Source organism: Cygnus atratus, chromosome 1, assembly GCF_013377495.2.
Source record: "Cygnus atratus isolate AKBS03 ecotype Queensland, Australia chromosome 1, CAtr_DNAZoo_HiC_assembly, whole genome shotgun sequence".
Lineage (NCBI taxonomy): Eukaryota > Metazoa > Chordata > Aves > Anseriformes > Anatidae > Cygnus > Cygnus atratus.
Genome location: NC_066362.1, coordinates 187,114,110 through 187,138,597, shown reverse-complemented (window position 1 = coordinate 187,138,597; position 24,488 = coordinate 187,114,110). Strand labels below are relative to the sequence as shown.

At 45.3% G+C, this 24,488-nt stretch overlaps 2 protein-coding genes across 4 annotated transcripts in view; one reads left to right on the top strand and one right to left on the bottom strand.

Annotated features, from left to right (window-relative positions):
• The window catches only part of FLT3 (fms related receptor tyrosine kinase 3), a 33,061-nt gene extending 24,135 nt beyond the window's left edge, over nucleotides 1-8,926 (bottom strand). Inside the window, exons 1-4 of the mRNA XM_035542797.2 lie at nucleotides 8,914-8,926; nucleotides 4,344-4,468; nucleotides 2,174-2,376; nucleotides 1,233-1,348 (exon numbers count right to left, since the gene is read on the bottom strand). Coding sequence (XP_035398690.2) covers nucleotides 1,233-1,348; nucleotides 2,174-2,376; nucleotides 4,344-4,468; nucleotides 8,914-8,926 — 457 coding nt within the window. The remainder of the gene's footprint in view (nucleotides 1-1,232; nucleotides 1,349-2,173; nucleotides 2,377-4,343; nucleotides 4,469-8,913) is intronic.
• A 12,386-nt stretch (nucleotides 8,927-21,312) lies between these two features.
• PAN3 (poly(A) specific ribonuclease subunit PAN3) overlaps nucleotides 21,313-24,488 on the top strand; it is an 80,472-nt gene continuing 77,296 nt past the window's right edge. For all 3 annotated transcript variants that reach the window (XM_035542575.2, XM_035542574.2, XM_035542576.2), the window contains exon 1: nucleotides 21,313-21,718. In XM_035542575.2, coding sequence (XP_035398468.1) covers nucleotides 21,313-21,718 — 406 coding nt within the window. The remainder of the gene's footprint in view (nucleotides 21,719-24,488) is intronic.

Here is a 24,488-nt window from a genome sequence, read left to right as displayed (position 1 = left end):
GATATGGAGAAGATCTTTATCGAGACTGTTTTGAGCTGCTCTTGCTTGCACAAGTAATAACATTTTTTAACCTCCAAAGCTTATTACTATGGCAGTGAAGGTAAATTTTAATCAAAGATTTAATAGCCTGCCCCCTCAGTGAAGCTGTTAAAATTATAATTGGGACAAGCAATAGGTCTTTAAATTAAATAAGGAGAAACTGGAGGTGTCACTTCTGACACTTGAGAGAGAAAAGAGTCAATCAGAAGAAATACTCCAAAAACAAATAAAGAAGGGTTAAAAATGTTGATTAAGTGTTGATTAGTCACAGTTTTTTAAAAACAAGGCAAGTAATAATGCTTCTTGTTAAATCTGTCTCTAGAAGTGCTTGGTCCTATCAACTTTGCAAGACTTTTAGCTCTTTGGATTGATTTTTTTCTTTGATTCTTCTTCAAAAATTTTAAATTTTATATATAAATTTGGCCCTTTACAGATGAAATAATGTTATTTTCCCTCTGTTAAAAAATCATGTCAACATAGGCCACTTAAAAAAAATACTTCTTGGACAGCCCTACTTAGAAATGGAAAATTGAACTTGGTTGCAGTGGTTGCCTTTTCCCAAGGGATGTCCTCTGCGTGGTCCTGGAGGGAATTCACCCAAATCTGCTCCCACTGTGAGCCTTTCAAGAAGCTGCACCTCGTTTATGTGCTCTGCCATGACTTGCTGGGCTCAGCAGCTGCAATGCCAGCTTCTCGTGCAACTCTGTGTGAGCAGCTGCAACACTGCTGTGTTTTACCCTGAAGCCACCAAGAATGAATAGGTCAAGACACAAGCAAACAAGTCCAGCCCATGAGCTTTGGGAGTACACAAAAGCCACTCTTGGTCTGTCCCTTCTGGCACAGGAGGAAATCTCTCAAAGGGGAGAAGAGGGCTGGTGCACATTTACATCTTTATTTGTTCATTTGCATGTTTTATTGACTAGCGAAAGCTGGCTCGCATGCGGTAATGCAGTCTGTGGTTTTGACTTCAGCCTCTGAAGACAGCTCCAAGTCCTGTGAATATCTAGGAGGGTTCTTGAAATGCAGCACGGGAGAAAACTGGCACACAGCATGGGGCTCAACAGACAACAAGAAGTGCTTGGGGAAGAGAGATACCCCATGAAGGAAAGTGGAAGCTCACTGCTTTAGGTGAACTTGAGCCTCTCCCCTTGGACTACTGATGGAGTGACTCCTTTCATCTGAGCCATACTTACTGCGGATGAAAACAGGAACAATTATGGTGTAATTGCTGTTTTTACTTATGACCGAGAGAGTGTATTTTCCAGCCTGTGTTTCTCTTATTTGGGAAAAAGCCAAAGAAGTAACATATCTATAAAAGAGAAAATAAAGTTGTATTTATTATCTGGAAGGTAATAGGCAGCAGACACAATAAAAGCATCTGCTCCATTAGTTCTATACTTTGAGTGCAAAAACTATCCAGAAATGCTGGTGCTCATTATTTACACAGCACCTTGTGACCTGAAGTGTTTTCATGTATCTTCCTACACATGACGCACATAGGACCTCACAGCCACAGGTACCCAAGCACATACCTAACGTTGAGCATTGGGAAGGATGAGCTTCCTGAGCTTAGGACAGCTGTGGAGGTCCACAGGGAAACACTTTACCTACAATCCCATCCCACATGTCCTGTAATGGGAGGCAATATCCCAGCCTCGGGTTCCACCCCAGGTTTGGCTGTGAGAATTAAGAAGCTGGTGCTGGCACTGTTCCTGATCTGCTTTGTGACCATAACAAATCACAGACCTCTCCATGCCTCAGTTGCTTTAACTATAAAATCAAAACCTTTTCCTTAAATGAACACTGCAAACCTCAAACTGATCAATGTCAGAAAGTTCCTAGAGACCTCCATGCATGATGCTATACAAATTAAAAGACTGAATTTATTTCTAATGATTCTGAGTTTAAGATTCTTAAGTACATATGCTGTGTCTACATCAACAATCAGCAGCATGCTGACTGGTGACAACATTTAAGAAAGACGAGAAGATTAAAAAAGTTAAGAAGATTAAAAAAATGCATAACATGAAATTATTATTATACACAAGAAAAGTCACACAGAAAATATTCCATTTGCATCCTGAAACAAATGATCCCTCAAATGTTCTTTGATCCAGAACATCCCTTGACTTACCGGTTCTCCGAGTCCAATGAAGGTTTACAAGTTTGGCTCTCTTTAAAGAACCAAATGCATGAAATGATCTCTGAAATGTTCATTATCACTCTTAATTCAATATCTTCAAACACATTGACTTCCACGTTTTTAGTTGGTTCATAGATGTTCTCTGTTCCTTGAGAATTTAAATAGCACCCGAGATCTTCCAAAATATTAGAAATCTGCCGTGTGAGAGAACAGATTGTTATGTATTTAGTAGCAATTAGCTTTATTTTCCTTTTCATATTCAAATATTTTAAAAGGGTGTTCTTCTGGAAAAAGCTTTCATAAATTAATAATGCTGCCTAATTGCCAAATATGAATAGAAATTACACAAAAGTAACACCTTCAACATACTTTCATTTTCTTTTCTAGTGTCAAACATTCATAAATATGTTGAATTCTACTGCACAAGGGAACATGACAGGATTCCTGTAGCTTTAGTTAATTCTGTTCTCTAGACAGACATCACAGAACAACTTCAGCCAGAAACATGATAATTTCCCTTAGTGGTTATTCTTTACTCTCATTTTTGCTTCCTTTCATGTAGAACCATAGGAAGACAGAGAAGAACTATAATAACATCTTTCTGTTTGAGACCTCAGTGCAAAGGCAGGGCTAGATAAATATATATATTTTTTTCTTTAGCATTCCACTGCTTGTCATCACAGAATCTGGCTAGACTGCTCCTCAGCTCCTTGCGGGCTTTTCTGGGCAGAGAAGGTTTGGGCTGGTTGCCTTCACACCTTTCATTTCCTCGCCATTGTCTACATCCAAAGGAGAACTGCAGCCAGAAAGAAAATGTTCTACATGCATTCAGCAAACTGATGGTGGATTAATGAGTCTCTAAGCTTAGCTGCAGCAAAAGGTGGCAAGTAAATAGCTCCATCTGAAGAGTAGCTCTAAAATGTCTCCATTACTGTGTCAGGTGAAGTTTATCCAACGTATATGAGAAGACAGGGTTTGCTGCCTCCTCTGTCCCACGCTGTGCTTGGCCAGGCACCCTGGGCAGTGAGTGGGAGGTGAAAATGGTGTGATTATGCTCATTCCTTGCTCCTTCTTTTTCCCTTTTCTTGATCTGAGACGTATCTAGAGAAAACAGCCATATTCTACCTCCTCAGATGCAAGGACAGCACAGCTTTGGCTGGTGTACTAGACAGAAATGACATATTAGGAATTTGGTGGTTGGAAAGTGGGAAAGTACTTTATATGGTCAAGATCATGAAAGCTGACAAAATGTTGCATGAAGCACCACACCTGTAGTAGAAGGGATTTCATCTAAAATGACTGAAATATGATTACCAGGCCAGAGAAAGCCAGAAGACCTTCACATATCTGGCTATGATGGGAGAGATTACACTGGGCTCTTACATTTAAAAGACCACCCCCAAGGTCTGGGGGACTGGTCTCAGTACCTTTAATTTGTTAGTCTGCTTCTCACCTATCTGAATTATTGATTTATTTGTCCAGGAATAAAAAAGATTTCACAAGCCTGTCTTGAAACAAGAATCCTCAGGAAATACTTTAATCGTAGTTCTCAGCTGCTTTATAACTTAGTAGCACACCATCTCTTATTGACCTCCTGCCATTTAGAAACTTGGAGGCAGAAAACTTGGAGGCAGGAAAGAAGGAAAAGATTTCATATTTGATTCCTTATCTAGCTTTGGGCTCTCAGGCAAGGTTTAGACCAGGTAAGGATTTATGGGCTTTGGTGGTGGGAGAGGGTTCAGCTTCCCCACCAGTCCTAGCAGCCAAGGCACACATGTTAGTGTTCAGCTATGGCTGTATCTGACCACTGCTTCACCTCATGACCTTGCCAATCCCCACAGATCATTTGTCCCATGAGGGCATGTAGCTTTTAAAATTGATTTTTAGTAATATTCAGGAAAGCTGATGAGAGACAGCTTCAAGGCAGCACTTAACAACACGGTTTTAGAGAAAAATGGTACTTACCTATTTATAATTTAAAAGTATGAATTGTGATATGTATTTTCCTTTAACTTTCTGTAGCCTTTTATTGGCCTAACTCTCTTTATTTTGACTGTGACATCCCCACACTCTAAAGGGTTAGGGTGCTGTAAGCTTCTGGAAAGGTATTTCTGGAATGAACAGGAATATTTTATAAGCAACTTGTTCTCCGTTAGATTACCTTAGAAGATACTGATGACTCTGGTGTTCTTGAACCTTCATCCTTCTGGCTGATAAATACACATGTAATCTCAGATATATTTTGATTCATTGCAGAAATGAAAGTTATTGCTGTCATAACAAGAACTGTAAAACAGAAATAGGAAACAAACATAATCCTGTCTATCTTTCTGTCAGGGATAACCATTTTAATAAAAATAAAAATAAAATACAGCAAAACTGTAGAAAGATTGCATCTTTTTTATTAAAAGGCAGAAGAAATACACAGATATATCATGTATTTGCAAACTCTGCCTTTGTGTATCAAAACTGAGTGAAAAAGCTATTCAGAAAAGCTTTCAAAAGTGCTCATACATCACACTTTAGAAGTATGTCCCCAAATATTGTAGAATATTTTCTCCCTCCTGCCCATTGGGAAGCCCAGGTCAGAGACATTCCCCAAGCACTCCTTGTGCCTGCTCAGAGTAATGGCAAAATGAAGCCCTCCACCTGTTTTTAGAGCCCACACTCAGCTCACCTAAGGACCCAGGTTCTGGTCTTCCCTTTTTCCTTCTCTTCAGGACTGTACTTCATCTGTCAAACTCATTGGAGACCCTCCTGAGCCTTCCTGGTTTAGTTCTGCATCCCAGAAGCTTGTGAGGGAGGGACAGGGTAGATGCATCTTCCCTTGAGCCACACTTGCCCCTCCAGGAAGCGAACAAGGCAAGAATTCACACTCTTTTGGGGAAAGTGGATGCAGAAATTGAAGGCAGGAGGACAAGGAAGGACCACGTTTTTTTCCTGCCTTATCCCAATGGCTCTGTAGCAACTCAGGAGCCTGCAGAGCCCGGGCAGCTGCCAGCTGGAGCAGCATGGAAAAGTTTCTAGTGCCTCAACAGCATGATCTGTCTGGAATGCTTCATATGAGCCCTTCTGCAGGGTCTGCAGCTTGAAATCTCACTATTTAGCCTCAAAAGAAGTGATAGAGTAACGATGGTCCCATCGCTGCACAGAAACAAAGAAAAACAGAAGTAGGACTGCTCACACCCGCCTGGGTGAAATGTGTCTGATTCCCACCAGTCCCTAAAGCCAGCCCTTAACAGTGCAAATAAGCAGTGAATCACAAAATAACATCTCTGCTGATGAATTGGGAAATTTAATGTCCTTGGGTCTTGGTTTTGTTTTGTTTTGTTTTATTCTCATTTTATTTTCTTTTGTTTGTTTGTTTGTTTCCTCAGCTCCTGAGATGGTTGGGCTTAGAGCAAGGTGCAGAGCTGAAAGGAGGATAAAGGTAAATAAATCACAAAGCTCTTGAAGGTACCTACACCAAACACGCTGATTCCCCCCCATACACACACCTCTGCAAGCCAGGTTTCCAGCCCTCCCACTGGAGGATGATGGAAAGCAGCCTATGCCCAGGAGAAAACTGGATTCCCTGTCCTGTTAACTGCTAGAGCTTGTTGCTTCTATCCTCTACCTTTATCCTGTGTGAATCCAGGAAGGTTTTTAGGCTGAGGAAGGATATTTTGGACTGAGATGATTCCAATTGCTGTATACTGAGAAAAAAAAAAAAAAAGAGTGATATGCTAGAAGTATTTATACGTGATGAGACGGGGGGGCCTAAATTTGTGCGGGTCTTAGAGAAATATATTACTTTGACTTAATAGAAAATAAAAGCATGAATGACTCTTCCAGCAGAAGCAGAATCAAGAAAAGAAATATTGGGAAAACGGCAATGCTCTGATTTTCCGTCTTGATTTTCCAGCTGCTAGCTGGCCTGTGCAGAGAGTGGTGTAATGGGCTGCAAGGCAGTCATCCTCCCCAAAGTCCAAAGCAAGAGCTGCAGAGACTGAAAGCACTGGGTAAGGAGTATCAAATATGCAGTATGCACAATCATGCCTTGCATTGCCAAACTGTACTGAAACTGGAATGGAAAAAAATTGCTGCCCCAAACAATGTTTGTTTATGCCTGCTTTCTTCTTCGTTATCTTTTTATAGGTTATATGAAAATAAATGCAGTAGGAGAAATCTTGCTCTCGCCGAAGTCAGACAAACCTCTAGTTGTCATAAACTGAGTCAGGATTTCATCAAGATAGGCACATATAGGGGGAAATGCCAGTACAAGTGACTGTCTCCTTGTACACAGCACTGGTGAGACTGGACTTGAATATTGTGTTCAGCTTTGGGCTCCTCACTACAAGAAGGACATTGAGTTGCTTCAGTGTGTGCAGAGAAGAGCAATGGAGCTGGTGAAGGGACTAGAAAGCAAGATATTAGAGGAGTGACTGAGGGAATTGGGGTTGTTTAGTCTGGAGAAGAGGTTCAGGTTGGGCTTCCAGAAGAATTTCTTCACAGAGGTGGCCAAGCCTTGGAATGGGCTGCCCAGGAGGTGGTGGGGTCCCTGGCCCTGGAGGTATTTAGGAGATGTGTGGATGTGGCACCCAGGGACATGGTTTAGTGATGGGAATTGGTGGGTCAGGTTAATGGTCGGATTTGTTAATCCTGAAGGTGTTTTCCAACCTAGATGACTATGATTTTATAATTCTAAGTCAAAAAGCAGGCTCACATGTAATGTTTCTGAGAATAAAGGCTTGACTCTACTGGCCAGATATCAACTGAAGACGCTGTGTCCAGATGGTTGACCTAATAGAACTACTTCGGAGATTTATGCTCAGATGGGGGATGACTAAAGCAGCCTGCCAAAAACTGGGGAAGCCAGCCACACTCTGACTCAACCTTCCCAAATTTTCTTCCTGACCAGGGAAGGCAGCAAGCTGAAGCCTTTCGTCTTAAGCAACTACCAGCTGCAGCAGAGATGTGTTCAGCTTTGGGCCCCTCAATACAAGAAGGACATTGAGTTGCTCGAGTGTGTGCAGAGAAGAGCGATGGAGCTGGTGAAGGGACTAAAAAGCCAGGCAGAAGAGGAGCAAATGAGGGAATTGGGGGCTGCATGACCACGAGGGGGAGCCCTCGCAGCAGCGCTCCGAGAACCTAAAAATCCTCGACATCCGAAGAAGAAAAAAGAAATTTGCTCAAGCTGCCTCCTCAGGAGCATCGTTGCCAAGCCCAGCTGACTCCACTGGTGTTTGCAGAGTGCAGAGAGAAAGACTTTGTCCAAAAATTAATTTTCCACTTTAACTTTTCTCAGCTCCCCATTTTCAGGTCCCAGACGAAAACAGCTGCAACGAAGACAAAATTATTCTTCCCCCTTCTTTTATACCTAATCACTTCTCTCTCTGGCCATAATTTCCAAGAATTTGTCCTCTGCCTTGCTATGTCCTAACAGATTTTTTGGTACTAATCTCAGCCAACTTCACCTTTGGGATAAAACTATGTCTTTTAATGCTACCACCTTTCTCCTTAGAGGAGGACAGGTAGCAGTTCTGTATATGGCTCATTGCAGCTAGCTTATAAATTATGCAGAAATTTTAACAAAGAATAATTCAGATGGCTGAAGATTTCAAATCAAATATCACACCCGTGATGTATTTTACACCTCTTTGTCAGAAAGCCAAAGAAAACCTTTTCTAACAGAACAGGTAGCTGGAGTCAGCAGAGCCAATCCCACTTTTTTACTGATTATTTACAGATATATTTGTTTTGGTGCCTTACGTAGTAAAAATAATACAATGATGACATAAAGCAGGGTCATATTTTTCACGACATTATTACACATCCAACTTTATTGACTACTTCTGCCATTAACTTTATTGCAGACTGATATCCAAATCATGCTCTGTGATTTGTCTTTTCAACATTCATTTAAGCCAGAATGAATCACAATCCGGTTTGACATATATTTCTATCACGTTTCAGATTTTCTAATCATATACTTGTCCTCCTGAGTACGTGAAACCTGCTGTTCTTCTGGGAATAAGCTGCTTTTATTGTGGGATTGTGCACATTTATGAACAGCCTAACCCCTATAGCTGTTGCAGGCTTGTTTCATGATTACTAGCTGGTACTAGCATCATGTAGCTTCTTAATTTATAGATTTGCTTTGAAATCACTTTTTTGAGTCCTCAGTCTGTGTCGGTAAATTGTGGTTTGTATCTGAAAATAGTTATCTCCTTAGCATGAAACAAATGCTGGGGACTGAATCTAGCACGACATCTGGCTCCCTTTCACCTCTCTGTCCTGCCCCTTCTGCTTTGTGGCTTGGGCAAGGAAGAACTGCAGGGTTGTATTCAAACCCTTATTTGCTTTTCATTTCACTAAGATAACTTTCCGTCTACCTTCCCTGTGAGTTGGAGATAAAGACCCTGCTCCAACAGCTGGGCTGTTATTTTTTTTTGCTGTTACTCATTTTGCCTGCTTTGCATGGGACTAGCTGAGTGAATGCCAGCCCCTCCGCCCTGAAGGACAGCCACAGGTCCCCGGGACCTGTTGAAATCCCTGCTGTCCTACCCACAGTCTGTGCCATTCTGCCACTTCTGATCCGGTTTACAAAGAATAACTGGGACTGCTGAGGATACCCCTTTTGGGGAAGTGGCTGGAAAGTGGCCGAAAAGGCAGCAAACCTCAGCTACCATGGCAACCTCACTTTCTGAGGAAGAGCCCATATTGTGGCTGGTTCTTTTTCTGCTTCTCACCCACATCCTTCATCCTCTCAAGGGAGCTTCTCCTTGGCTCCCACATCACCCAGATCTTTCAGCCTCACTAGGCACGGTGAACAACGATATTCAGGGTTGCATTAGGGGTGTTGCCAGCAGGTCAAGGTCCTTATCCTCTGCTCAGCCCTGAAGTAGAGGCCTCACCTGGAGTGCTGCGTCCAGTTCTGGGACCCCAGTACAAGAGACACCTGCACATACTGCAGCTGGGAGAGCTGGGGCTGCTCAGCCTGGAGAAGAGGAGGCTCAGGGGGATCTCATCCGTGTCCCTAAATCCCTGAAGGGAGGGTGCAGAGAGGACGGAGCCAGGCTCTGCTCAGCGGTGCCCAGCGCCAGGACAGGAGGCCATGGGCACAGCCGGGCACCCAGGAGGCTCCCTCTGAGCCCCAGGCAGCACTTCTGTGCTGGGCGGGTGACGGAGCCCTGGCACAGGCTGCCCAGAGAGGCTGTGGGGTCTCCTCCTTGGGGATCTCCAGAAGCCGCCTGGACGTGGTCCTGGGCAGCCTGCTCTGGGTGTCCCTGCTTGGGCAGGGGTGGCACCAGGGGCCTCCAGGGGGCCCTGCCAGCCTCAGCCCTTCTGTGGCTCTGTGAATAAAGGGATAATTCTGCAGGTAAAGACGAACCAGATTAATGCCACCACAGAAGTCCTCCATTAATCAGAAAGTAGCATTGGGCTGTCCTTGCTCTTGAATATCCTCTACAGGATGTTTGTTCATGGGGATGGCACATATTTATGCCATTAAAAAGCTGGATAGACAGCCCTGAAGCAAAGCAAACAGACATATCTCATCTAGTGGCATAAGTAAGTTTGCTTTGTTTAACTCTTTTTAACCTACTCTGTTTAAGCACTCTAGACTCATTACCTGACACACTACAGCACTTCTACTGACATTAATGGAATTATTAACCTCCTGCAAGCAAGAGCTGCTTTAGTTAAGTACCCAAAGGTAGAGGTATGAGATTCCCGGCACCTCATCAACAAGGAAAAAAGGATCTGCCCGAAAGAGAAGTGAAAACAAGACTACAAATAGTGAAATTACACTACTTGTCATCCTAGTATTGTAAAACTTCCCTATTTGAATGAAAACAACAGCTTCCACAACTGACTATAGTATGATGTCCTTCTCTTCTTGGATAGGGGTGAGGGACGGAACAGAGGCAACTTAACGTGAGGATGGGAGAAGGAAGGACAGCAAGAGAGAGAGTTAGAGAAAATGGCTCTGCTACAAAACCAGAAAAGATAAAAATGAATCAAAGGAATTTGATTTAAATGGTCATTGGTTTTTGGTACCGAATTTTAGTAAAAATGAACAAAACAAACACCAGTTGGTGTTATTTATATCACCAACTGGTGATACGTTACTTATGAGGCTAGGGTTAAAAGATAATTGCAGTTCCCCAGTGGCTGTACAGACGTAAAATCTAACATACTGCTGGTAACAATAAGGTGCTTTTCAAACCAGCTCTTGCATCTCACCCACTGGAAACCTTATCTACACAATCAAGCCTAGACTACAGAAAAGGATGTAAATACAGCTTACTTTTACAGCAGTAATGGAGCTAAATATCCAGGCCACCAGCTAGCCTTTCTGTATGTTTACACTACTCAGTTTTTCTGCAGTTTTTAAGGAAATATCCTAGAAAAATGAGGGAGCTGTTTCGTCCTCTGAGTGGGAAATAAGCACACAACGTTTATCCAGATGTCAGTCTAGCTTTGTTATGTTATTTCTCATGGAAGACAGAAGGAAAAAAGAAGAGGCTACTCTTCAGTCACACCAGCAAATTTTAGGGTATTGTCTGTGTTTCAAGGTTTACAGATTCCTTAAGGAAGCATTTGGCATCATACTTCTGTTCAGATTCCTACAACATCTTCTTAAATGTATGTCTCTCAACAAGAATAGGGTTAATCCATATGGGAAATACGGTATTTCCCCTCTCCTCCCCCCGACTTGAGAAATGCTGTTCTTTGTTGGTTATGAACTGATTTTCTGGTCCCTACTTTCCTTTTAAAATTCTACAGTCATTGGGTTTAAACAATTCTTGTGCTTTTTGAGTGCTGCTATATAAAACTGAAATTGTTTTCTGTCTTCATCGGTCATCTGTTCCTGTTCTTCCACTTTTTTTGCTCTGTAAATGTTTTACTCTCCAATCTCATTTCCACTGATGTTTGCTGTATTTTTTCACCCGTGCCTTTTGCAATGAACGTCTCTATGAAAAATTTCAGAAAAGCTAACTCAGCTCAATGACCCCAAATATATTCTCAGTCTAACAGCACAGAAACCTACATGTGAGGGAGTTTATGCCATGAAGCTTTTGAAAGCTGCATTTTCAGAAGCTCAAGAACAAGAGGACAAGGGGGAGTTTGGATTCAGCTCCGTGCTGTATTATGCTGGGGCCCCGATGGGAAGGGCTGTAGAAGGGGATGCTGCAGAAGGACACGATGCGCACAGCTCTGCTCCATTGAGCACAGTCACAGCAGCACCCACCAATGTGCCACCGGGCAGTGACTGGCTACTGGATAGCTGCAAAGCTGGGTAAGCTGAGGAATTTTCTGGGGAAGAGAGGGAAAAAGCAAACGGGGCCAAACCTCAAAAGAAATAAAACACCAATAGTTTTAAGTTGCATTTTGTGGAAAATAACCCTGAGCAATCCCTTCACATTCAGGAATCATCACTTCTGAAGAGATGCCTTATCCTCTGATCCATGAAATCCATGGTGAGAGATGACCATGAAAATACGTTCTGCTGGGCACGACTGTGTTTCCCTGAGTAAGCAGACCACGTACTGGCCTCATACAGCATTCACAGCTGGTTTGCACCAAGGTTTCTGCAAGCTTCGTGGAAAAGATTGCAGTCAGGATCAAACTTGATTCCCCCTAGGGTGCTCATTGATTTCACCTTTCTGCCGGCAGCGGGGCTCGGTGCCCAGACATGCTCTGCAGTGCTCATCAGCTGGGGTGCTGGAAAGCAACGGGTGTATTGCTGGGAGATGGACACATCCTGCCAGCTGCTGGGTCCCAGCCTCTTCTGGCTCATCTCGTGTTTTTCTGGTTCTCTGCCATAGGGATGTAACAGACACCTGTGTGTCTTGTGAGGGGGTTTTCAACGTATAAAACTCCCAGAGTTTTTGTGCAATCAGACCCAGCATAAGCTAATCCAGAGCTTGTTAGGGCCTGAGTTTGCAGCCCTTGCTCATATAAAATTTCCTCTCATTTGTCAGCCGTGCTGAGATCTTAGTCAGCAGCTCAGAGCTTCGTTTCTCTCAGGTGCCCTGGAACTGCAAAAGCAATCCCATGAACAGCTCTCAGCAGAAGCGGGCACAACACGAATAAAAGGAGCGAGAGCAGTTAAAGGAAAGCTTGCTCCAATGAGAAAGGTCACCCAAAGTCTCTGTTTGTCACACAATTCTCCAACTTGTGAAACATGAAACTATATTACTGCCTCAGGTCCCAGTCCCCATCCACCCTCCCACCTCATTCACTAATGCCAGGCTAATTGTATGCTAGATCATGCTATCATTAACCACAAGCTCTTGCTTAGGATGACCAGAAAACGTTAAGAAGGTGAGGAACTGAAGTAGTGCTTTTAATGCACATACCTGTATTTACATACATATTGTGTTGTATATATTGTTTTCTAAAATTATTGGGACTACATTCCTTGCTGCTGGGTATCATTTATTCCAGCAAATAACACTGACAAGATGCTTTTTCTTTCCTGCAGCTTTTGCAGTTCTGAGCCTATAATTTAAAGACAGACCTGGTGCCTTAATTCTGCATGTACCGGTGAGATTTTCCTCTAGCAGTTACTACAGTTTGGCTTTCCTTTCTCTGCCTAAGTGTCACAATTTCTGATGATTCTGGTTCATCATACAGATACAGGCTGTGAGTCTGCCCAACTTATTACTAGGCCTTACCTCGAGACAATACGTGAAGTTTTACAGGGAACACACTCGTCTTTAAGAAATGACATATAATTCATTAAACACTTAACAGTTTTCCATCAACATTGCTTTTAAAGAGTCATCTGTTAGAGAGAGATTCATGGAGCTAGCAATTCTCAGGATTTCTGCTGTCAGCTACATCTCAGAACTTTCAGCTCCCATCCAGCTTGCACGTCCCAAAGCATTTACTTTTTTTTTTCTTTTCTTTTTTTTTTTTTTTTTCCCTGTATCTGCTGGCCTTATAAGAAGTATTACTGCCTCTCTACATACCTTCATTGACTAAGTAGTATCTCAACTCAACGAGCAGCAGTCCTCCTGGAGGATAATCGCACCTCGCACCTCGGTGCTCCTCTGGCTCTTGCTCCCTCCTCAGAGCTGTCTCTCAGCCGTGCTGAGGTCTGTTCTTCACAGCTGCCTTCGGGCACTATCACATCCCAGATGCTAATCGCTTTTGTTTACCCTGTTATGCAGCCTGCAAGACTAGCAGAGCTCAGTCAAGACGAAAACACAAAAATCCGTCCTTGACAGGGTTTGCTTAGTAGTAGTATCAGCAATCATGCAAAGCAGGAGATCATGAAATACTCATTTTCATTTTTACTCCACCTTGCCTTCTATCTCGGGTAGACTTTCAACCATGAATGAATAATATCTAAACAATTGCTCTTTGAAGTAAATATTATTGTTCCCGTATATGGAGCTGAAAATGAACCCCAGGTTGTAAAATGACTTTCCCAGGCATGCATCAGAACTGAGTTGATCAGAAAAACAAAAAAAAAAAACCACTCTCTTGTTGTTTGGGTCCTGGATTTTGAATCAGCAAGATCATTTCTGATAGGAGCAAGCCATTTATTTTAGAGCCAGAGAAAAGTAGTTGCAGGCATTTGAGATGGAAGAAAACATTTTCTTTTCTTGTAACAGTTGAAATGTTGGCATGACTTCACTCTGACGAAACAGATAAACTTTCTAGATATTAATATTGTGCTTTCGTCTGTTTAGATTGCTCAACAGCAACAAAACCTGGTAAGATACAGATGCACTGCTAAATTTCATTCTATCAACATATCTCATTCACAGATTATTTACTTAGGAAAATGCAGATATATTGTTTAAGGTGATCACGTGAAGCTGGTATTAATGCATTTACATCAGGAAAAGTAAGAAAAAAAGAGTATTTTAGGTACTTCTTGCCTTGTGCATGAAATGTGTCAGGTGCACTAGAGCAACAGCCTGGCTGGGACACAAGGGTGACGGGACAGAGAAGGGGACACCCAGAAAAGAGAAGAAAAGCAGGATGGAAAATGAAAGATGCAGGAGAAAATGAACAGATAAGAAGCTAGAGGTGAAAGAAAGGAAAGATGTGAAGGGATGCGGTGAGATAATGGGAAATGGAAGGAAAGGGTCCGAGGAGCAGGTTGAGGAGGCCTTACCTGGTAGCCAAAGTGGGGTCCCTGAGGGGTGGGCAGCGGGCGGGCACAGTGCCATGGCTGGTGATGCCCTGCCGTCCTCAGCCCGAGTGCGTGAAACCCGGCCGTGCAGGTGGCTGTCTTCAGGGCGCACGTCACTGCCCACAATGAAACCACTTCTTCAAAAGCCCGGGCCCCAGACCTGAGCCTGAAGGAAATGGCTGAGTGTGGGCGAGCAGAGGGGCCTCTCTTGGGCTGAGGGATATTTCCAGCGGCGGGTGAGAAGCCAGCCCCAGCGGCAGCAGACCTGTTGTGTGCCTCTGCCAGGCAGGGGAAGCAGCTGCCCAGCTCGGGGACCAGGCCCGGTGGGGCAGCGCGGCTGCGGCGTGGGTCTGTGTTTAGCCCCAGAGAGAAGGGGGAACTAGCGCTGCCCGCAGGAAGGTGCAGACAGAGCTACAGCTGCTCTGAGGCCATTTCACAGATGACTTGTCGAGGGGATAAAAATAAAGGCCTCCAGGTTCACCCACAGAGGCAACCCTCTGGGGACACAGACCTTGGTGGCCTTGCCCAGCATGCAGCACTCCAGCATCTGCCTTCTCATTGCTTCTTGCTCATGGTGTACAGAGGGTCCAACTAGCCCAACTAGCCCAGATTTACTATCCCCTGGTTTATAGCAGGACCAGGTGCTTCAGAAGGGCAGGCAGATGTTCCTGGCTTCTGCAGCCATGCATCGCGTCCCCCTGACAGAAAGTGGATGCATTTCTGTGGGCTAAGCTTGTGCATTGCCCCCAGCTTCATCCCTGCTATTCCCTCAACTGTTATATTTTTTTCTTGTTACGGACTAAGAACCCATTCTGAAATTCTACAAAACTAAACAATCCCTTGAAAAGAGCTTGCATGTAAGCAAATAAACTCAATGTCAGTAAGATGCTCTTAGCAACCTGCCAGAGATTATATCTTGAATGGATTATTTTTGGTACTGATACTTAGTAAATAGCTTCTTTGGCATTAGGGAAGATTATATAAAAATGTAGATGGACCAGCGCTAGACAGGTATATTGTATGTAAAAGACATAGAAGACATCCCAAAGATAACTACAGGAGAAATGGAGGAAACGGCACTGAGGCCAGCATTGTTAGAGGAGGTGAGCACTTGGTCTCTCACAAGACTGCCTCAGAAATACAGACTGAAGCAATAACATTGTACTCGGGTGCTGAAGACAAGTTTGAATTTGATGCAATGCAAAGGAAGGAGCTGAAGTGATTTGCAAACTAGGGAGGGACATATTTGCAAGGCCTCAGAAACAGAGAAAGGAAGCATAGGATTCCATAGGCCTTAGAGAAATCATTGCAAATAGGGAAATACCATTCTGGGAACAAGCTTTCAGAGGTGTTACTATGTCTTTGGTTTGCAGGTGGCCTTTTTTTTGGACACAGCCGCAGCATAGATGAGGTTGGAAGACACTTCTAGAGATCATCTAGTCCAACCCCTGCCCAAAGCAGGGTCAGCTAGAACAGGCTGCCCCAGGCCACATCCAGTTGAGATTTAAACATCTCCAAGGAGGAAGTCTTCACAACTTCAGGCAATCTATTCCAATATTCAACCACCCGCACAGCACAGAAGCATTTCCTTATGTTTAGAGGGAGCCTCCTGTGTTCCAGTTTGTGCTCATTGCCTCTTGTCCCGGCACTGGGCCTCACAGAAAAGTGTTTGTCTCCATCTTCACTACTCTCCCCCACCAGGTATTTATACACGTTGATAAAATCCCCCTGAGCCCTCTCTTCTCCAGGTTGTGATTCCAGCCCTTTCACCCCCTTCTCATCTGTCAGATACCCCAAATCTTCATGGGAAACCCCCATCTTCATGGCCCTTCACTGGACCCGCTCCAGAAAGCCCACATCTTTCCTGTATGTTCATGTACATCCCTCTCAATGGCACACCTACATAGAGGTTTTGCCCTCAGAAACCAGGGTGCAGACAGTTTGTGCTTCTGTTCTGAAACTACCAGACATCTGCCCCAGTCACTGACTTCTTGTGGGGTCAGGTGGCACAGCAATGACCTGTCTGAACACCTACATGTGTACCAAAACAGTGATTGCCTGACCTTTGTTTTAAAATTTGCAAGTGAGCAAAGTGCTTTGTTTTCTCTTCCACCTGATGCATCGCTGGAAGCTAGCGGGATTTCATTAAAGACATTTTACCTTTTCATGGTTTCAACGAGTATAACCTGACATTAACTTTCTTGATCAGAACTTATTACAACCTGCATTTAAGTAACAGAACCTGTCACTGGTGATGCGGCTGTTCTGGTATCAGAAGTCTTGATATACATGTCTTGTTTTCAGTTAAAAACTTTCTGCAAAAGATGTCAGTAGCTAGTAGAGTTTCTATCTACTGAATGTAGCCAAAATAAATATATAATATCCAGTATATTAATTTAGTCCTAAAGATACTGGCAGAGGAGGTTCAAAAATGTCATACATGTGTAAATGACCATTAAGTATTCTTTTGAGTCAGCAAGTTTCTATTTTTCCCCTCATGGGACGGTGGCTTCTGTTACCAAGGATTTTATTGAAGATATGTCACATTATGGTATGGCCTTCACTGCAACGGTTAGATAAAGCCAGCTCTGCTGGGAGTAGCCACATGGTAAAAAAAACTCCCTAGCTAAACCATATGAATGGGTTACCAGCACCGTGAAACTAGGCTAACGTTTTGTTGCTTGTACTAATATGAACTCTAGCCCAAGGCTAGACCTCCCCCCATACATTATTAACTTAGGTGTTGGCATACATTATTAACATAGGTGTTAGCAGGAGCACTTCAGGGTCAGCTCCTGACTTGCTACTTGATTTCAATTCAAAACTTCACTGAGTTGGCATGAATTTGTTTTTGCATGTGAATGGGAATCTGGCTAGCAGCAACATTTGGTTTCTTCCACGTACTGCTAGCAAAGGCAACTTCCTTGTCAAGGACCCGTAGGAACTGTCACAGCAGGTTGGCCCACTCATTACTTAGTCCAATATCCTGGCTGCCCTATTATTTAGTCTCAAACACTTCAAAGGGAGATTAAAAAATATATCATTTTGTGGAATAATCTCAAGAGTGGCAATTTCCCCTAGAATTCAGACACCACTTGGTTTATATCCTGAGCTATCAGGCTTCATTGCTCTTCCTTCAAAAAATAAATTAACAAATGCTAAATTCTTGTCTAATATTACTGTGGACTCTGATCATGCTTATATTTTCATAAAACTTGCTAACATTTTTTTCCCTATTTATATACTATGTTAGACTACAAAGGTTAAAGTCAGATTATGCAAAAACATATAAAAAATATATTTCCCTTGATCTGTTTCAATAACATTAAGGAAAGACAGTTTTTTTTAAGTAGAGATAATATCTACTAACATACCAGCTGGTACTGCTGAAAAGAAAACAGTGCTTTTCCCAACTACTTGGTGGTTTAACAAGCTTCCTGCCTACAAAACTTGTCTTGCCTATGCTGTAAAAAGAAAAAAAAAAAAAAAAAAGAGCTAGTATAACACCATCGCTCAAAAAGTATTGTTATTCATTTGTATTATTTGATGCTAGCATGCACTTCAGGATCTGTTTCCACATGATTTACTGAACATGTCAATTTTGGGTCAACACAAAGAGAAACTGTCACTCTCAATAGCAGACGCAGCTTTCTCAACACTGAATCTAATGTTAGGGGAGAACTACTTGGCACTTGCAACCTGCTTTGGCTGGGGAAAAGATCCCTTGGCAAGGCTTTCCTTCCCAAGGATTCCTCCTCCTTCCCCCCCCCCCCCCCCTTTTTTTTTTAATCTCATGTTTTGTTCTCTCACAACAGCTCTGTCACTTGGTTATGTCTACATGCATGCATACAGGAGTATTTCCCCCTTTCTGGGTCAAAAAGCACACCACATTTATGACTTGACTACAAACTGGGACAAGACCCAGAGGCATCTATCTGTTCCTCCTTTTCTTTCTCCCTGGATCTTGTGAAAGGCAAATCTGTGTGTGTGCCCAAGAGAGGAGCTGCAGTGTTCCCTGTAGAGGTGCCAGCTTCAATAAACAGGGGACTTGTTTTGCCAAAAAAAATGGTAACATCATCAGTCACTATTCTGCAGGAATGCCCAGTAAATCTCTGTGGACTGCACATGGCAGTGGAGCAGGTTCAAAGACACCGAATGGCTGATGGGACTCCCGTGGCATTCTGGCTGGCCAGCAGGAACAGGCAATGGAAATAAAATTCTGGAGGAGAACACATAGTTACAGTTAATGAGAATGTGTCAGGGTCCCACGTGGACACTCAATAGTTGCAGGTCAGCCTTCAGGTCAAGGCCTTACCAGAAACGGAGAGACAGGAGAGGTGAGAGCTTGCCAGGGCTAGAAAAAGAGGTTCACGCCATCTGCAGCCTCTTCCCGTTATTGGCTCTGCTCTGCTGGCCAAGAAAAGACAAAGGACACTTCCAAGCTGATTTCATGTTTGGTAGGAATTTGATGCTCACTTCCACCAACGTGGGGGGAGGAGAACCCAGACACCCATTGCTCTGTAGCACGTATCTCATTGCTACCTGTGCACCCTCGCTGGCAGAATCATGTACCACTGCCCAGTCCACTGTTTTTAACTCTTCCTGCATCCAGGGTGAATGTTTCCAGCCTCAACCACAGCTTGCAGACAGAAAAATGTGGGTCGTGTATACACAAGCCCATTTGTTCCTAACCTTACCGTGTATATGCAGTGTTAGACATATGCATGGATCAGCAAAAGAGCTGTGGGAAAAGCAGATTCACAAGGTTGAAAACACAGGTTAGAATACACTTCAGTGATGGGAGCGGCTACACAATTGAAGTCTTTGCTTGGAAGAATTTATTTCATGCTCAACCAGTTTACCCAGAAAAGGTATTTCCCTATGTGTATCATGAAATCTCTTGTAAGATAACTTGATACCATTAAATCCACAGTACTAAAGCTCTGGATAAAAGATCCACGGGTCTTGGGAAAGCTCTGGGTGAAAGCTGAAATTTTTCTTCTCCCTTTATTAACATCTTTCAAGTACCCCTTCCAGCCTCCTCATGTGCATCTATAACTTGGCCCCTCAGTCTGATCTTTCTGGAGGGAAGGGGCTTTTTTTCAGGGGACATCATTCTTGGAATGAGGTGTGATAAAGAGACTGCTGAGAATAGGACTTCAGCTGCAGGTGATATTGGGTTCCTCTCGCTCCCCACACCTGGCGTTACCTCAGCATATCACTTTCTGCTTCCCACTCCCCTCTACAAAACCCCTAACCCACAAAAGCCTCAACTGCCTGAGAACTCTACCCTTCTCTAGTACCTTCCCAGGGAATGGATGATCAGGATAAAAGGAGAGAAAGCAATGCACTAATGCACTTTCAGCCCTGCCTTTCGCCACGGCAAGAGCTGAGGGACACGTCACCCATAGCTGCAATGTCTCCCCGTGCAACCAAGTCCTTGGCTTCACCCCTCAGAGGAATAACGCTAATGACAGTGGTCTGAGTGATAACGCAGCTAAGTACTGCTGTGAGCACTCAGCAAGAGCTGCTGGGACTGCCTCTGATTTGTGTACAAAAGCAAACTGCTTTTGGTTATCTACGACGGTGCATGTTCTGACTGAAACATTTCTCATGGTTGAAGCCTTTACGAGGGCTCTCTTCACTGTGGAACCCGCTGTGGTTTGTATCTGAGCTCCTTCTGAGACGTTGTAATAGAGAATCTAACAGGGCCTTCCCTCCCTGTTGCGCATTTTCTGAACTTATAGGAGCATAGTATCTGTAGCACCTTTGCCATATACAGTTGAAGGAAGCAAAAGGCTGAAAATTGTTAGGGAATAACAGAGATATAAGGCCCTTCATATTGTTTTCTTGGGATGCCAGGCTAGCATCGGAGGTTAACTCTTGTCACCTCGCTCTGCTCCAGTTTTCTGTCAAATCTTCTTTCTGCAAAGCAGCAGCCTTTTTTCTCAGCTGGCTTGTAAGCTTGGAGAAGGTGCCTTCCTGACTGCAAGGACTTGAGATTTCAGCTTAAGGCACCACTACTTCTCGAAGACTTCATCTGAGGAGGAAAGGTTTCAGCGTGACACTTAAAAGCTCGCTTATTATTCTTTTATTTATTTTTTTTTCACACAAACTGTCAAAGCACTTTGGAGGCAGACTGTTTTTTATTTTAAGAGAGGATACAACAAAAGACAAAAAAGCGATCTTAGTTCCACACTAAGCACTTTTCTTACCAAACTACTGTCAAGCGCGCGTTAAAATATGCTTCCCCCACTATACATATACCATTTCGGTGATTGCACCGCGAGCGATGCCAGCACTCTGAGGAGAATTTCAGAGAACCTGGAGCCGCTGTGGCGATGAGTCACCGAGGACTCCCACAGGAAACCCTCCACGCTCACGGGGAAACACTTGGAGCGCCCCGTTGGAGGTGGCGAGCCCTCCTCTGCCCGAGGAGGGTCCCTCAGACGTGCGTGGCAGCCAGGGATGGGAGTTCGGTGCTGTTTTGAGGGGAACGGACGCGTTTCTCAATCAAGGCGAGCAACGAACGCGTTGTGGTGGGGGAGCCGGCCCCGTACCCTCACAGCCCGCCCGGCGGGGTCTCCCGGCCGGGTATCCCCTCGGCGGCCGCTCCCCGCCGGTTCCCCCCCGGTTCCCCCTCACGCCCCCTGCCCCGGCCCGGCTCGGCACGGCCCGGCGCTACCCGGCATGCCCCGCGCCGGCGCAGGCGCGCCCGGGCGGCCGCTGAGGAAGAGGAAAATGGCATAAACAACCCCGGGAGCGCCGAGGAGCCGCCGCCGCCGCCCCCGGCCGCGCTGAGAGGAGCGGAGGCTCCCCCCCCCCGCCCCCTCACCCTCCTCCTCCCCCCTCCTCCTTCTCCCTCCCTCCCTCCCTCCCTCCCTCGGAGCCGCAGCCCGGGGTGACGGCGGTCCCCGCGCCCCTTCCCGCTCCCCGCCCCGTCCCTCCCTCCCTCCTTCCCCATGGTGCCGACCCCGGCGGCGGGGCGGGTGCCATGAACAGCAGCGGCCTGCCCTGCTCCTCGCCCTCGCCGGTGGTGGGGCCGGTGGCGGCCGGCGGGGCGGGGACCGGCGGCGTTAGCAGCAGCGCCAGCAGCGGGGCCGTGAAGCTCAAGTTCTGCCGCTACTACGCCAAGGACAAGACCTGCTTCTACGGCGAGGAGTGCCAGTTCCTGCATGAGGAGCCCGGCGCCGCCGCCGCTCCCCTCGGCGGGCTCCCCCTCGGCATCCCCCCGGCGGCCACCGCCGGGCCCGGTTACTCGCCTCACGGGGCCAGCCCGGGCCCGGCGGCGGCGGCGGCGGTGGGGCCTAAGAAAGCCGAGCTGGGGGCGGGAGGCGGCGGCGGCGGAGGAGGAGGAGGAAGCGGCGGCGGCGGGGGGCTGGACGGCCCGCGGCTGGCGAGTGAGTGGGGCCGGGGGTGGCCCCGGGGCTGTGGGGAGTGGGTGGGAGATGGGGGGCGCCCCGGTCCTGCCGGGGAAGCGGCTCCCGAGCGTGCTGTGGTGCTACCGGAAACAAATAACAGCCATGGTGGCGGCGGGGCCTCTCCCTGCCCTCCCCCGGGCCTCCCCGGCCGCCTGTCTCAATCCCCGGGGACGTTTTTTGGGGTTCCCCCAGCCCCCCCCCCCTTCTCCCCCCCCACCCGGATGCGGTGCCTCCATCTTAGCCCCGTCCGCCAGGGGCAGACCGACGGGGAGAGGGGACGGGTGTGGGGTAGGGTGTGGGGAGAAAGGGCAGGAGCCCCCCTTGAAACGGGATGCTGGAGAGGGGATGCCCTCCTGTCCCCCTCTTGGGGGGCTCCTGGGCATTGGCTGCCCCTGGTGCTAGGTTTGGGGTGTCTTTAGGGAGCCCCCCCCCAGCTGGGGAACCGCTCTTGCAAGGGTGGTAGCGCAGGGGCAGCTGCTGCCTGGTGTGCTCCTCCAGGCGACCGGAGTTGGGTCTCAGCTGTTGGAAGTTTTGAGCCTTCCCCTTGAAATATTATTACATCGCAGGCGCGTGTCACTTTGTAAATCCTAAAGTTGTAACAATTTAGATGCGTGCAAGCCATCCGCTGCTGCAAGGAGAAATCGCTTGTAAATTTTTTCTGACTTTTTCCTGCCTTCATTCCCTGCTTGCCCTCACCTGGTAGGGGTTCAGGGTTCCTGTGTGCATTGCAGGGCAGTTGCTGGTCAGTTTCGTGGTGGCTGTATAGATGCTGATTGTAGCAAGCTGGTTTTAAGAACAATTCGGTTTGTAGTGAAAGCAGCAGCAGCACTTGAAACAACAAAGTCCAGCAAGCTTTTAAAGCTTCTTCAGAAATGTCACGCTCTAAATGAATACATTAAGCTTGGTTGCATTATTGATTTCTGTCATAAACCTGGTATTTGTTTACATTAAGTGACTCAACAGCTAAATGGCCACAACCATGCTTTTGCTGAAATTAAGATGCAGCCGTGCTTTTGCTGAAATTAAGATGCAACCATGTTGAACATCCTGTGTATAGCTCTCAGCGCTCAATATGTTTCAGGTACTTGTAACTGCTTTTTCACCAGGTGTAGTGAGCTCGTGCCATTGAGCGATGTTGTCTGTGTAGTTGGTAGCTGGACAGTGCCTTGTATTAGTACAACACTGTCATGTCTACTCTTCCAGGAGAATCCTAAAACATAGAATTGCTTAATGCTTTCTGTTAAAAGATACGATTTTTGATTGTTTTATCAAACTTCTGTTGTTCAAAGTGAAGTCTATGCTGCTTTTTTTTTTTTTTACGGGTAGATGGGAAACATTCAGCAGTGATCATTTGATCTCTGCTTGTTTTTCTTTTGAACAGAATTAGGCGTGAGATGTGTAGGTGAATAAAAATGTAAAAGTAAATAGTTAAAATCTGCTAAGCTAGTGTATCCAGGCTTGTGGAGAGGGTTTATAAGCTGACTTGGGGATAAAAGCTTCTATATGAGGGATTTTCTTCACTTGTTCTCATAAGAAAGAACTCTAAAAGTTGCTCAAGTCCAAAACCTAAGAAAAAAACTCAGTTTGTGTGTGCTCAGCAGTTGATATTGCTGAGCAGTTAAACTATTTGGAAACCATGTGTCTGAGTATGTATCAGCCTGTCAGAGGTTTAAAACTGCATGGAGCTCTCAGCAGTTGCCCCTGTTATGAGGGCACCAAGAATGGGCAAACTCCCTGCAGAGTTATCAGTGATTCCCTGCAGGGAAAGACACCTCGCTTGAAGTTACAGGAGGCAAAGGCTTGGACTAGTAGAGGAGGGTCTTATATCAAGGAGTCTAGCTGGGAAAAAAGAGTAAGGAGAGGAAGGAGAGACAAATTCTAAGTGAAGAGCCTCAGAGTGGGCCCAGTCTTGCTTCTAAGCTTCCTTGCTTCAGTATGCATTTGTGAAAGAAATAAGGAAGGTATTCGTTCAAAATCTGGAGCTGACCGGTATAGCTACTGACAAGTTCATCTCTTAAATTCTCATTTTGCTGATGGCCCACGGTGTTACTAGTACAATTTCCAAGTGGATGGAATGAAAGCTTTATTTTTGCGGATGTAGGAAGCTATATATCAACTTTTATTAAACAGTAAAGTTCTGGGTTAAAGAATGTGGAATTAGGAAGTGCCAAAAAGTATCCTTCCTGTGCAGTCTCACTGCCCGTCTTCCCTAATGCAGAAGTATCGGGGTGGTCTCCAGTTAGGCACCTGCGTGTGCTGCCTTCTCTCCCTTCTTCCTCACTGGACCCCAGCATCATTCAGTGCACGGAGCAGATAAGAGCAGATAATGCTCATTGAGTAATTAACTGTGCAGTCCTATTTATTGTTAAAAGTGGGTCAGCGCCTCATTCTAACATGCGTGTTACTCTAATCCTGCTTTGAGTACAGGATTATTAATTTGCTTATAGGTTTTTCTGTAGTAATCACAAAGACTCCCCAAATACTGACTTGTTTTCAGAACACAGGTGATGGGAACATTGATTGACAAGGAGAAGAACAGCAAAAATGCAAGAAATATTCCAGGGCAGAAGTATTCCAGTACAAGGGTATCAAGTGAAACAAGCAGGTGACATGTCCAGAGCTAACCAACAGAGATTTCTTCACACGACGTGTGGTTAAACTGTTCTGTGCCAGAGATGGTTTAGATACTAACATCTGACAGGGGTTCAAAAAGTCATCAGATATTATTGAAAAAAACTCTGCCTTGGAC